The 14,305-nt window shown below is 43.2% G+C and overlaps 1 protein-coding gene across 3 annotated transcripts in view; it reads left to right on the top strand.

Moving 5' to 3' along the window:
* PDZRN3 (PDZ domain containing ring finger 3) overlaps positions 1-13,290 on the top strand; it is a 187,987-nt gene extending 174,697 nt beyond the window's left edge. For 2 of the 3 annotated variants that reach the window (XM_035106613.2, XM_035106615.2), the window contains 5 exons: positions 3,662-3,760; positions 4,805-4,867; positions 6,908-7,012; positions 8,116-8,232; positions 9,233-13,289. In XM_035106613.2, coding sequence (XP_034962504.2) covers positions 3,662-3,760; positions 4,805-4,867; positions 6,908-7,012; positions 8,116-8,232; positions 9,233-10,765 — 1,917 coding nt within the window. In that variant the 3' untranslated portion in view covers positions 10,766-13,289. Of the gene's footprint in view, positions 1-3,661; positions 3,761-4,804; positions 4,868-6,907; positions 7,013-8,115; positions 8,233-9,232 lie in introns of all 3 variants that reach the window. The other variant, XM_035106614.2, reaches the window with a different exon arrangement.
* The last annotated feature ends 1,015 nt before the right edge of the window (positions 13,291-14,305 follow it).

The following is a 14,305-nucleotide window of genomic DNA, read 5'->3' as shown; positions in this document are numbered from 1 at the left end:
AGGTACCACTTTAGCTAATGGGGCCGCCCGCTGCCACCGCACCGCCAGCATGCGATTTCTGTTCTCATCCTGAGGTAAAGTTCTTAACCCGAGGTACGATTTCTGGATTAGCGGAGTCAGTAACCCGAAGTGTTTGTAACCCAAGGTACCACTGTAATAGAGGAATCACTGACTTACAGAACATTTAGAGGGCAAGATTTAATGAAATCCAGAAGTGCCAACTCCTGACTCTGCCCCACCATTTATTTAATTCTTTAATTGCATTTATATTAGGGTTGCCATATCTCAAAAATATTTCAAAAAGTAAAAACCAGGACACCCCGAAACACGTTTTTTTACTGTAATTGACTTGCCTAAAATCCAGGGCAAAGCACCACCTTTCGGAAGTTCCCCCCAGACATCAATTCTGCCTTTGAAATCCCAGGAAAGTCTGGGTGTATGGCAATATAAAGTTCTTGCCCTCCCCATTTTATCCTCATAAGAACCCTGTGAGGTAGATTAGGCTGAGAATGTGACTGGCCCAAAGACATCTGGTGAGTGGGGATTTGAACCCTGCTCTCCCAGGTCCTTGTCTGACACTCTGTGGCCAAATCATGCCCCCCCCCACAGCGTTCTACAAGCAAACGCTAAAGAGCCCCTGCCTGCCTCCCTCCCTCCAATTAATGTTAGCACCTTATTAACAAGGGGTAAAAGATATATCCTATCCATGCTGCAGACAGGATGGTGAGTGGTGCCATTTCCCAGGCACATGTCGCACCCATGATCAGGGATCTGCAGTTTGTTTTTGTTTTGTTTTTCAAAGGAAAAGGCAGTAACTTTCCTAAACATAAATTAGAGCCAGAGTTTACTGACTTCATTTCCATTTGCTTGATGAAACCTAAAGTACTGACCCCAGCAACTGTACTTGGCTGACATTATCTAATCTTCTTTATTGATCAGCTTCAATCCCATTTTTTTTAAAAAAAAATATAATAATGGCAGAGCCTTAGAAATATGGAAAACTTCTGCCATTATACTGATGCGTTCAACCTTTCTGTAACAAAAGAAAGCACGACGAGAGAGTGTGCAGCCATTCACAATAGTGCCTATTGATTGAAAATCATTTAAATACCATCTGAAATGTCAGTGACATTTACTGCTCTGTTTTTTTCAAAACAAATTACACATGTTGACAAGTAAATAACAAGAGATTGCTTATCGTGGCAGCTGTCATCTAGACATGCCAATAAATTATTCATATTGGTGAGTTTTATTGTCTTCCCCCGGTGAATGGCACCGCGGGTTGAAATTGAGAGATGCTCAGAGGGAAGACTATTATGTTATTAGGACTTTTAATGCATTAATACCAGGAGGAGGAAGAAGGCAGCAATCTCTCTTTCAATCTGAAACACAGGGTGTGTTTCCCCCCCTTGCCTCGCAAACATGTGGGGATTTTTAAATGGTTTCCAAGCTCATTATTACAGCACTGTCTGTGTACTGCCAGTTTAGTCAAATACTTAAGAGAACTTAAAGCAGTTCTAAGCAGTGAGTAACCAAAGACCAATTTGGGGCGCTAGGTATCCTGCAAAGTATTAAGCTGTCATTTTAGTCTAGTTTATCCAGGACTACGAAAAAAAATGTTGGTTGTTAAATGTCACAAATTAGTAATATTGTTTTGGAAACCATTATTTCCCTTTCAATTTCCTTTTTCCTGATCCCCTCATTTGGGGGAAGTTCCGGCTTTTGAAGTCAAATGTGACTGTGCAGTTGCCCACTTCCATATATGTTGGATTTGATAGTGCTGTGGCCATTGTCCCCTTTTCTTTCAACAACGCATCTCACGTTTAAGATCAAGGCTGGAATCCTAGTCATGTTTACTCAGGCTGTTGATGATTTGGGGAGGTGGGGAAGGGTTAGAGGGGTTTTTAGGGGCTAGGCGTTGCTCACCCCACTTAACTATCTGCCTGATACAAGCAGCATGGGAGTTAGCAGGTTTGAAACTGTGGTGCCCACTTGGAGAGGGAGATTGCAGCATTTGTTTTTCAAAGATAAGGGATGAGGTGCAAATTTCACTTTATATAATGGATGATACTTTTGAAGCATACAGTCGTATCTTAGTTCGCAAACGCCTTATGGGTCTAACGTTTTGGCTCCTGAACGCTGCAAACCCGGAAGCGAGTGTTTGCAAACGTTCTTTGGAACCTGAACACCTCCCAGGGCTTCCGATCGAGTGCCGGAAGTTCCTGCAGCCAATCGGAAGATGTGCCTTGGTTTTTGAACGTTTTCAGAAGTCAAACAGACTTCCGGAACAGATTCCGTTCGAGACTGTATTTACATTTGATTGTAGAGGTCTGGAAAACTCTTCAAAGTAGGTTTACCCCACCCCACCCCCCAAAAAATCATATAAAAGAGCATCCTGAGGCCTGCCAAAGTAATAAACCAGTCTTCCCCAACTTCCTCTCCCTATGTTTTAGCCTGCAATTCCCATCATCCCTGACCCATAGGTCATGCTGGCAGGGGCTAATGAGAATTACAGTCCATATGGAGGGTACTAGGAAAACCACAGGCATGTCAGAATTCAGCTCATCAGTATTTGGATGGCACAATACTCATTATCTGCATTGGGTGCAGAATTTCACCACTCTGTGCTGAATTGTGACAATACAAAGGTATGACATTTAAATGGCAAAACACGCTCAGGCTGTAGAAAGCCATTAAGCCATTTTTTATGATACTGCTTACTTTGTTACTTATGTAATTCATGAGACTAAAATTTAAGGTTGTATCCAACATTAATCCTACTCAATGTAGACCTCCTGGAATTAATAATCGTAAATTAGTAATTCAGTTGAGACGATGAATTTTGTTTGATTAACACCTTATAAATTGCTCTGCTATCATTTTTGGTGAAACGTGGTCTAGAAATCAATAATAATAATAATAATAGCGTGTGTAGTTTATAAATCAATCTCCCCATTTCATGCAACTAAGATTAGAAAGAAACAGCTTTTGACTTCCTCACCACCTTGCTGCAGGCCACTTTTTCACAGACCATGAAAAAACTTCCAGCTCAAGAACAATGAAATGTTGTAATCTGTGCCAACCTTGTTTTCTCGATGCAACACTAACACTAATGTTTTCACTTGCCCAGCCTTTATGTGCCTTTACAGGGATGTAGTCATGGCTAACTTTGCCTTGAAGTATTTGGATTAGAGACTATTCCAGAATTGCATTGCACTAGTCTAGAGAATGCTAAAATGTATATTTTATTTATCAGTCTTTATCTCTTTGCACTAATGATGTTACTGTTCCTAGGGTGCTGGAAATGTAGGAAGACTGTGGTTCCAAAGACTCACTTGACAAATATTATAGTGGAGGCACTAAAAATAGTGTGTGTGTGTGTGTGTGTGTGTGTGTGTGTGTGTGTGTGTGTTGCCACTTCATAAGAGATGGACCATTTTTCTTCTAGATGATCAATAAGAGAGTCTTATTTCCAAAACGACTGCATATTGACAGAAGAGCCAGAATTGCCCTCTGTATTGATCGTGTGTCCATAATCACTTCTAGCTCAGTAAATTAACATAGTGCAATCTTTTAAAAACAGAAACTATAATGTAAGCAAAATATTTCCACATATTTTAAAAAAACAGACATTCACCAGTGTCTCATTCCTTTGTCCTAGGAAGTAGATTTGCATCGAGTGAACAGCCAGGACAAGTTTGGGCTTACAGTGTGCTACAGAACTGATGATGAAGATGATATTGGCATTTATATCAGTGAGGTGAGACCAAATATAATACCTGCCTTTTGACTGTAGTTGTGAAAAAGTCATTTTCCCCCTGTCAGTTACATTCCACGTTACTTGCAAAAGCAAGTTTTGACGTAATATCGAACAATTTTCCTACATTTCAGGCACCTATTTCTGTTCTTTTAAGATCAACATTAGAAGTCCTATTCCAGATGTACCCACTTTCAGATGAGTGGCGACCAGAGAGGTGGTGGTTCCAGTTGTGAACATAGGGAACATAAGATGCTGCCTTGTGTTAAATCTGACCATTGATTGGCCCACCTGGACCAGTATTGTTTACATTGACCTTTCTTAGACTGGTAACCTCCAGGTGTTGTTGGATTGCCATTGCCATAATCCCTGACTGTCTGGGGCTGAAGGACTTGTCCAAAACATCTGGAGGGCACCAGGTCTACATTGACTGGCAGCTGCACTTTAGGGTTTCAGGCAGGAATCTTTCCCACCTGTACCTAGAGATGCCAGAGATGGGACCTAGGACCTCTTGCATGTAAATTAGGAAATTATGTTTCCTAATAAAATAGTGCAGTGTTTCTTTCTCAGGCTGGAGAACCTCCTTCAGCCCAAGTGTAACATTCCCTTCAGTGCAAATTTCTGGGGGTGACATGCCTATGTGAGCAGGGCCACAGGCAAATAATGTGGGCAAAGCAATAAATGTAGGCTAGTCTCTTCACACTCACACACCTAGCCTCTAGCCAGGCAAGCAAGAAGAATTATTACAGGATTCATTCCACCCAGGCAAAAACACTCAACCAGAGTCCAAAGCTTGGTGGAGGAGCTTGGTGGAGGAGCATGGTTCAAGAGGCTGTGGGGCTTGGGGTGAGTCCTTGGGGCCAGGTAGAAAGGCCTGGAGGGCAGCATTTGAGCCCCATCCATGGATGAGATTCCCCATCCATGTCTAAGAGAAACAAGAAGGTTTGTGAACTATGTGTATAGGCGATCTCAGATAACATGCCAGTGGTTGGAAGTACGCAGGGAAGAAATCCTGCAAAAAGTAGCCAACTTTCTGCTCTTTTGTAGATTGATCCCAACAGCATTGCTGCGAAAGATGGTCGCATCAGAGAGGGCGATCGTATAATTCAAGTGAGTTTATGTTATATGAAATCCATATTACAGTTTCTTCAGTTATCCTATTATGTGACATTTCTGACAGATGAGCCAGTGTGGTGTAGTAGTTAAGAGTGTCAAACTAGAACCTGGGAGACCAGGGTTTGAATCCCCACTCTGCCATGAAACTCGCTGGGTGACCTTGGGCCAGTCACTGCCTCTCACCCTAACCCACCTCACAGGATTGTTGTGCGGATTAAATGAGGAGCAGGGAGAAGCATGTCAGGCACCTTGAAGTCTTTGCAGGGGGTAAGGTGGGCTAGAAATGCAGTAAGTAGAATAAAATATACAGTGGTGCCTCGCTAGACGAAATTAATTCGTTCCACGGGTCTTTTCTTATAGCGAAAAATTCGTCTAGCGAATCCCATAAGAATGCACTGAATTTTTTTCGACTTTTTTTTTTGCCCATAGGAACGCATTAATTGAATTTCAATGCATTCCTATGGGAAACCACGATTCGCTAGACGAATTTTTCGTAAAACGCAATTGTCTAGCAAGGCAAGCTCCACTCGAAAAATCCTTTCGTTAAGCGGAAATTTCGTTAAGCGGGGCATTCGTTAAGCGAGGCACCACTGTATAAGAAAATGTATTTCAAAAGTCCCCAGTATAAATATTCCCCAAATAAGTCTTCTGATGAAATACCTGGAGACCAGATGCTCGCAGTTTAGGGCAAATGCAGTCGTGTTTACTTTCATAGATCAGCCATGAAAGCCAAAGTGTTACCTGACAGCATTATGTCTGTGAGAAACTACCAATGGGGACAGTTCAACAGTCTCTGAACACTGGCGTAATGTTATTGAATTTGCCATCATATAGCGCTTTTAGCAGGCAAAGAGATTTATCATCTTTATTTTATTCAGCCTCAAAACAGCCCTGTGAATCCCAGTTGTCACATTACTTTCTGATGCTGTAAAGTTTATGTGGCAGGAGCAGGTATTTATCTTGCCAGGGCAAAGTTTTAAATACTAGAGCCTGTCCTGCCTTGGAGAAAGCAGCACTCTCTATGTGATGAGGCACTTAAAACGAGTTGCCAGTCAAAACTGTTGATTTAAAGTTACATGCTGTGCCAAATCCCTACCCTGCCCCCAGCCCATTTCATGAAAACCTTTACCCTCAGAGAAAGTAGTCTATGTTTTTCAGCTTCACCTAACATTGGGGGGGGGGGGCATAGGGAATCTATTTAAAGGAAATCAAATCCTCCAGAGCTCTTCAGTGCTGCGCAGGAAGAATCCTGCCAAGCCACACTTCTTCAAAAGCCTAATGGAGGCAATACTGATATAGGGTTGTATCCAACAAAGTTGTCCTGTTCTCACATCTCCCCACATCCCAGCCAAATCTGCATTGGAGGATTGGGGGAACTTCCAGAACAGATTTGGGGTACACACAGGGAGAAGAGGGAGAGGGACTTCCATTGCACAAGGAGACCTTCTTGCTTGAAAAGGATAACTTCATTGGATACAACCCCAAACATTCTCATAATAGGCATTTCAGGAAGCATGAGATGTTGAGAAGCTGGTATGAATGAATGAAGCTTTAAATTAAGACCACACACCATTTGTCCACTTCGTAATGGCCACTGTACTTCCTTCCCCCATCCCAAAATAACAAGTGACCTATTTTTTAAGGTCATTTCTTTGGAAATAACTGGGCAAAAATAACTGCCACAGCATTAGTTAAAGTAGGTGCTTGGTGACCTCTTAACATAAAAAGTATATTTGATAGTTGGGTGTGAATCATTTTCAGTGAGTCTGAAGGGCACTGACCTTGTTCAAAGCAGGACAGTGGCTTTATGGGTAAACTTAGAATTGAACTCATGACTCTGACATGAGGCTTTCATTCATTTCAGTGCAGCTGGTTCTGAGGAATATTCCATATGAGGCAAATGTGTCTAAACCCAGACTTAAATTCTCTGCGTAGAGTTGCATGGTTTTTAAAAATATAAGTGCACTTCACATATAATTTCTGAGTTCTTTCTTTTGGATTTCTATATAATGGAATTTGAATTTCTTTCTCCAGATTAATGGCATAGAGATACAGAATCGCGAGGAAGCTGTGGCACTCCTTACCAGTGAAGAAAGCAAGAATGTTTCCTTGCTCATAGCAAGGCCAGAAATTCTCCAGGTGCTGCATCTAATTATTATTAGTTGTTGTTTATACAGCACCATCAATGGGCATTGTGCTTCCATGCTTCCAACAGTTGAGGGTGGCAGAGCTGGATGAGTGAAAGTACTGGTAGAGATGCATCAACATATGAGAGCAGAGAAGTTATGAAGGGTGAGGCTACTGAGGACATGGTGCTAGAGTTGCAAGCAAACAGGAAGCCAGTAGTAAGGCGTTAAACTATAGCGGAGCACCTTTAGATAGTGTGTCCCCAGCCCTGCCTGACATGTTACTACACAGGATTCAGAATAAACTGTCTGGCACAGTGCTGATTATTGTGCAAAACTGCACCCATGCGGCCTCACTATGTCCCAATCTCACTCATCCAGCATTAGCTAGCTATGTGCTGCAATAGTCCAGCTGTAGACTTGACCAGTGTTGAACAGAGTGATGGGCCGTGGTGGATGGGGGATTGGCATTGACCTCCCAGCAGTGAAGTTGCTGCTGCTTACTGGGAGGGAGAGTGGGAGGGGCAAGGCAGCGCGGAGGTTGGCACTGTGCAACTCGCCAGCGGGGCCGTGCTGCTGCCAATGCATTTGCACAGCGCTAACCTCCCCACTGCTTTCCCCTCCCAAGTTCCTTCCCAGTAAGCAGCAGTGACTCTGCGGCCGGGAGGTCAGGTAAGCATCACCACCCCACCACCTGCTACTGGAAATAGCACCCATGCCCTATACATCATGCTGTTTTTAGCAAGCCAAAATTATTGCCTGTTTTATGGTAGTGCTGCATTACTATTGCATGCATACAGTTCCCAACACATCTGGACTCTTTAACTCACCAACAGATCTGTTTCTAGGAATTAGCGAGGGTGGAGGAAATTATTTTCCCATCACATAAAACTTCATAATGCATTGTGCTTTCTGTCAAGAACTGGAATATCCTTCTGCACTTCAGATTCACATCAGGCAAGGAAGGAAGCACAACTCGTGTGCTGAGGTTGTTACAAGTTGTGCATGAAATAAGTCAGATTCCCAGAAAAGCAGTTCTTAAGTTCCCTTTATTTATTGAGTCACATCCGCATAGCAATATTCGGTGCATTTGTTTTGTATTTCTTCTCCTTGTAGCTGGATGAAGGATGGATGGATGATGACAGAAATGATTTTCTGGATGATTTACACATGGACATGCTGGAGGAACAGCACCATCAGGCAATGCAGTTTACTGCCAGCATGCTTCAGCAGGTAAATGTCATTGTACTTTGTTAGGTGAAATACCTTATTGTCAAACCAAAGTCATGCTGTTCCCTGGCTCTTATTTAAGCATTGCATTAAACATTTCTTACATTTGCTGTGAGCGCTCCCTAGGATGGCAAAGAACAGTTGTCTCTGAATAAGAATAACTGACAAATCCTACAATTGTAGAATTTCTTCACTGCATCCTCATTACTTAAGGGACTGCCCACACCTTCACTCAGTTTCTTTTTTTAGCACTGTCCATTTTATCTATGTGTGTATGTGGTTAAGATTCTGCTTTTCCACCTGTCCCAAACATCTTACAATGTATCATTAATCCAATTGGTCTTCCAACCCAACCCCTTATCCTGAGTGACGGGGAAACTGTATAAGGGCACCCACTACGGGCATTTCAGCCAAGGGACATTCCCAGCCCTAAATGGAAATGCTAGGGGTTGAAACTCAGACCTTCTGCATGTCAAGCAGGTAATCTGACACTGAACTACAGCTTTCCACATTTCTTCACAGAGATTTGAATTAAGGTCTTCTGATCCAACACTCCTCAAATGCAGAAAAAATAACAATATCCAAATGTTATAAATTTGTTTTATTTTATGCGTTGAATAGTGTTTCAGGTTCTTTTGGAAATCTGGTCTGAATAATAGATTCTTAAAAATTGGGGAGGAGGGAAGAATACACCTGAGATCTATCCAAAAAGTATATCACCATCTGAACTATGCATTTCCTAGATAAAAAAAATGAAATTTCCACTCCTAAGTAAAACTAAAAGAAGCACTTTTCCTGCAAAAACTCCTCATCAGTGTTCCACATGAGATGTTCCAAGTGGACCATACCTAATTCATCTATAATTATTAGGAGTGTGGGTGTGTAATTTATAGAAGAAAATCTGTAGAAGAAAATTCTGCAAATGGGGAGAAGAAAATTAGTTTGCCTATTATATTTATTTGCAATTTTTCTTAACGAATGTACTTTTTCTTGATGTCTTTAGAAGAAGAAAAATGAAGAGGATGGAGGCACTACAGATACTGCCACCATTTTATCAAACCAACACGAGAAAGACAGTGGCGTAGGGCGCACTGATGAAAGCACTCGGAATGACGAAAGCTCGGAGCAGGAAAACAATGCCGACGATCACACGACTTCCTCAAACACCCTGGGGAGCCAGAAGAAGCTGAACTACAGCCATGACACGCTGGGCAGTGGGGACATGCAGTTCAGCAATGAGTCGTTCATTTCCGCCGACTGCGCCGACGCTGACTTCCTCGGCATCCCGGTGGACGAGTGCGAGAGGTTCCGCGAGCTGCTGGAACTGAAGTGCCAGGTGAAGTCCGCCAACCCGTACAGCCTGTACTACCACAACAGCACTCTGGATATGAGCAAGAGTGACCACGAGAGCGTGGACAGAGAGCTGGAAATGCTGAACGAGGAGCTGCGCAACATCGAGCTGGAGTGCCTCAACATCGTGAGGGCCCACAAGATGCAGCAGCTGAAAGAGCAGTACCGAGAGCCGTGGATGCTGCACAACAGCGGCTTCCGCAACTACAACACAAGCATAGACGTCCGCCGACATGAGCTCTCGGATATCACCGAACTCCCAGAGAAATCAGACAAGGACAGCTCCAGCGCTTACAATACAGGGGAAAGTTGCCGGAGCACGCCTCTCACCCTGGAGATCTCACCCAACAACTCTCTGTGCAGGACAGCAGAAGATCTCAATTTACAAGTTAGCGAAGGAGCAGAAGGGTCTCAGAAAAATTTGCAGTCTAGCCCAGAAAGTCATGAATATGGCACAGCTAAAGCTCACCCCAAAGATGCTGAGCAGCTGGAAATCAAAGAGAGGAAAGAGAGCGACGGAAGCAAAAGCCCAGCTCAGCCCCCCAAACCAGGCAGCTCCTACTTATCTCCCTATCACCACTCTCCATATAAACATGCGCACATCCCTGCCCATGCCCAGCACTACCAGAGTTACATGCAGTTGATACAGCAGAAGTCAGCGGTGGAGTATGCGCAGAGCCAAATGAGCTTAGTAAGCATGTGCAAAGACTTGAACTCTTCCAACCAGAGCGAGCCCAGGATGGAATGGAAAGTCAAGGTCAGGAGCGACGGGACCCGTTACATCACCAAGAGACCCGTGCGGGACAGGTTGCTGAGAGAGCGTGCCATAAAGATCAAGGAGGAGCGCAGTGGCATGACAACGGACGACGATGCCATAAGCGAAATGAAGATGGGCCGTTACTGGAGCAAGGAGGAACGGAAGCAGCATGTTGTGAAAGCCAAGGAGCAGAGGAAAAGGCGCGAGTTTATGATGCAGAGCAGGTTAGAGTGTTTAAAGGAACAGCAGGGGGCCGAAGAGAAGAAGGAAATGAATATCATAGAACTGAGCCACAAAAAAATGATGAAGAAAAGGAATAAAAAAATATTTGACAATTGGATGACAATCCAAGAACTGCTGACCCACGGCACAAAGTCACCCGACGGCCAAAAAGTTTACAACTCCTTCCTGTCGGTGACTACTGTATAATCTTCCGGTGCCAAAGTTGTGTACATAAAACCCTACCGATGGGGTAGAGATTCCTGCCTCGTTAAATGTGGCAACGCTCCCTCTCTTTTATTGTAAATAAAAGACACATTCATCGGCTTTATACTTCAAATACGGAACTCTGGGTGCAAAAGAGGAGAGAAAGAGTCATCCACCCAAAATCTCTTTTAAGGCAATACAGAACAGACAGACCTTATTTGGAATACCAATAGTACCTTTTTTTGTAACGTGTTACGCTTTTACATAAGATGTTTTAAATAACAGGAAAAGCATATTAATCATACTTACACAGGTAATATCTTTTTAAACTATATTCATATTTTAAAAAGGTTACACATGCAGAAACTCAAAAGACAACTTCAAATATGTATTTTTAACAAAGCAGTATTTTGCGATATATCTTTGCTATTGTGCCCTTTTTTCTGCACAAGTTTCTGTTTTATCAATATTTTAGCTGAACTACCAAACTCTTGATAGAATCATTTTGCAGCAATGTACACAATTTATCAAACCGGTTGTGTCTTTGGGGTTGTGCACTCATACTGCTTCGCGTTATGGCACAGCATGCATGCCCAATTTGTGACCTACCAAGCCACCGCGGTGCAGATCACTAGCAAGATATTGGGAGCTGTCCTGTGCTCAGTAATGCACTCTGCATGGGCTGTTTGGCGAGTCGCAAGTTGTAAAGGTCTCTGTGTTGTGACTGCTGCGAATGTCTGGGTAGCTGCAGTCCTCTTGCAGGGGGCAAAGAGTGGTGGTAAACAGCAGAGGCAGCAGACTACCAAAGTAGTTTGGGGACCGAAGACAACTAGGCACTACACTAAGCATATTATGCACACAACCCCTTAAGAGTCCTGGCTAAGAGCTACACACTTTTATTTTCTTTCATTGCGGTTTCTGAAGGAAGTATGTAGGTATCACTTGAAAGAGCGGAAGCAAACTGCTGCATGGTGCAACCCTGAAACACTTTGAAGCAAGTTTGCCATGGCTGTGGGCCTGTTGGAAGAATGTGCATGTGTGTCCAATGTTTTTTACAAGGCCGTTTTGTGTAATTTGAAATGCCCATTGTAGTAGCTGTCTGCTTTGTAGATTTGAATGTATTGAAATTGAAGGCAGTTTTCATGAAATCATGACTAGTTATAAACATTAACAAGTAAATGAAGTTAAAAAAATAAATTATTGTTTTATATTTCATATCCTTTGGCTTTTTTTTTAACTTTGACCACCTTTACCACAATGCCTTGTGTAAGTTGCATTGTTAGAAATTAGGTTTATCTGGCTGAATGGAATGAGTGGTGTACATTATTTGCTGGGATTACTAAAACTGAGTTTATTTTAGGACAGGTATGGATAGCAAGCAGGCTAGTGGCAGAAATTCAGCTCCTGAGGCCGCCTTGCTTGGAATCACCCTTGTGGATTAGTTGGAAGAAAGGTTTTCTAATCTACATAATTGCAAAGAATGGGGCAGCCTTTTTCAGAGAACAAAATTTCATTGCTTGTCTTCTCTCCACATTTTTTAAGTGCTCACATAAATTTTTTTTAAAAAGTTTGATTCGCAGTTGCTGCTTTTCAAATTTCAGCGCACTAAATTCCAAATGAGCCTTGCGAAAGCTTGAACAAATTAAACAATCCTATTTGCATGCTGTGCTTAAAAAAAAATCAGCTGCTGTTCACTTCTGCATGTGTCAAAAGTCAATGAAGGATTCTGGGTTACATCTCTGACAAACCTTTTGGGGGAAGTCAATTTCAAGCTGAGAACCATACTAGATGTGATGTTATTTGTGTAATTAGCTATTCTGCGGCTGCTTTTTTACTATAAATAATCAGGACTGAGCCAGATTTGGGGGGGGGGGGTGTTTGCCCATGCAGCAGTCCTGCTCCAAATTCGGCAACTCCACACCTGCTATATAAAAATAATAATAATCAGTCACATAAGTACTAAAGATGTGAATAACATCACTTCTAGTTTGGCTCTGAGAACACTTCCTTTAATTCCCTTGTAGTTTATGCTTGCTGCAGGAAGAATATTTGTGCTGACCCCAGTGGCTGTATTTTCCATTCAGACGGACCAAGCCCTCCCAATTCTGTAAGGCAGCCTTAGCCAGCCTGGTGTTATTGGACTACAGCTCCCAAGGCCGTACAGTGGTACCTCGGGTTACAGACACTTCAGGTTACAGACTCCGCTAACCCAGAAATAGTACCTCGGGTTAAGAACTTTGCTTCAGGATGAGAACAGAAATTGTGCGGCGGTGGCGTGGCGGCAGCGGGAGGCCCCATTAGCTAAAGTGGTACCTCAGGTTAAGAACAGTTTCAGGTTAAGAACGGATCTCCAGAACGAATTAAGTTCTTAACCCAAGGTACCAGTGTTCTGGCTGGGGCTGATGAGAGCTGTAGTCCAGAACACCTATCAGACGCCAAACCAGCATTTTGCACTGGGCCCCAAATCATTAAGTGGTAGAGAAAGTTGGAGCAGCATTGGCAGAGTCTTCTTATGTCGGGCTTCACTCTAAAGGTAAAGGTAAAGGGACCCCTGACCATTAGGTCCAGTCGTAACCGACTCTGGGGTTGCGCGCTCATGTCACATTATTGGCCGAGGGAGCCAGCGTATAACTTCCATGTGGCCAGCATGACAAAGCCGCTTTGACAAAACCAGAGCAGCGTACGGAAACGCCATTTACCTTCCTGCTGTAGCGGTTCCTATTTATCTACTTGCACTTTGATGTGCTTTCGAACTGCTAGGTTGGCAGGAGCTGGGACCAAGCAACGGGAGCTCACCCCGTCACAGGGATTCGAACCGCCGACCTTCTGATCAACAAGCCCTAGGCTCAGTGGTTTAACCACAGCGCCACCTGGTAACTCTAGTCAGCTACATTTTACAACCACATGAGAGGACAACATGCTGAGTGCCTGCGGTTCAGGGAACGCTGGGACAGCGAAAGGGGAAGAAGTGTGAAGGGGTGTGCATATCTGTGCGTCCATACATGCACGTTCACATTCCTTGGCTTGGTAAAAAGCTTCACTATTTAAGAGTGTATAGTCAGGTATCTGTGTCTTGAATCTATGTGATTGGTACTTGAAAATAGGTATGCATCCCCGTACATTACTATTCTAGGCACTAGTTCTCATCCCCGTCTAAAGCTGCAATCCTAAAGACATATATGTCTGAGAGTAAGTTGGCATAGATGTGCATAAGATCGCACTATAAATTACAGGAAATTATCTTTTCCAGAAATAAGCAGCGTGCTGTGCAATTAGTCGTGTTTACCGATGCAATACTTATAGCCAGCATCCCATCACCCTGCCGAATTGTGAGGTGAAATGAGAAAACCCTCAGCCAGGCCTAAAAACACAATCTTCCCGTTGGTTTTTGGCTTGCTCAACCACCCCAGCCCACCCGCTTCAAATAAAAATGCGAGTTCTCACACATTAGGGATCACAAACAAGAGGTAGGCAGGCCTACGTATTGCCTAGGGATTAGTGGTTGGAGAACTAATTAGGATTATAAACTGAAGTATGTAAATT

Source organism: Zootoca vivipara, chromosome 2, assembly GCF_963506605.1.
Source record: "Zootoca vivipara chromosome 2, rZooViv1.1, whole genome shotgun sequence".
Taxonomy (NCBI): Eukaryota; Metazoa; Chordata; class Lepidosauria; order Squamata; family Lacertidae; genus Zootoca; species Zootoca vivipara.
This window is presented reverse-complemented; position numbering and strand designations above follow the sequence as displayed.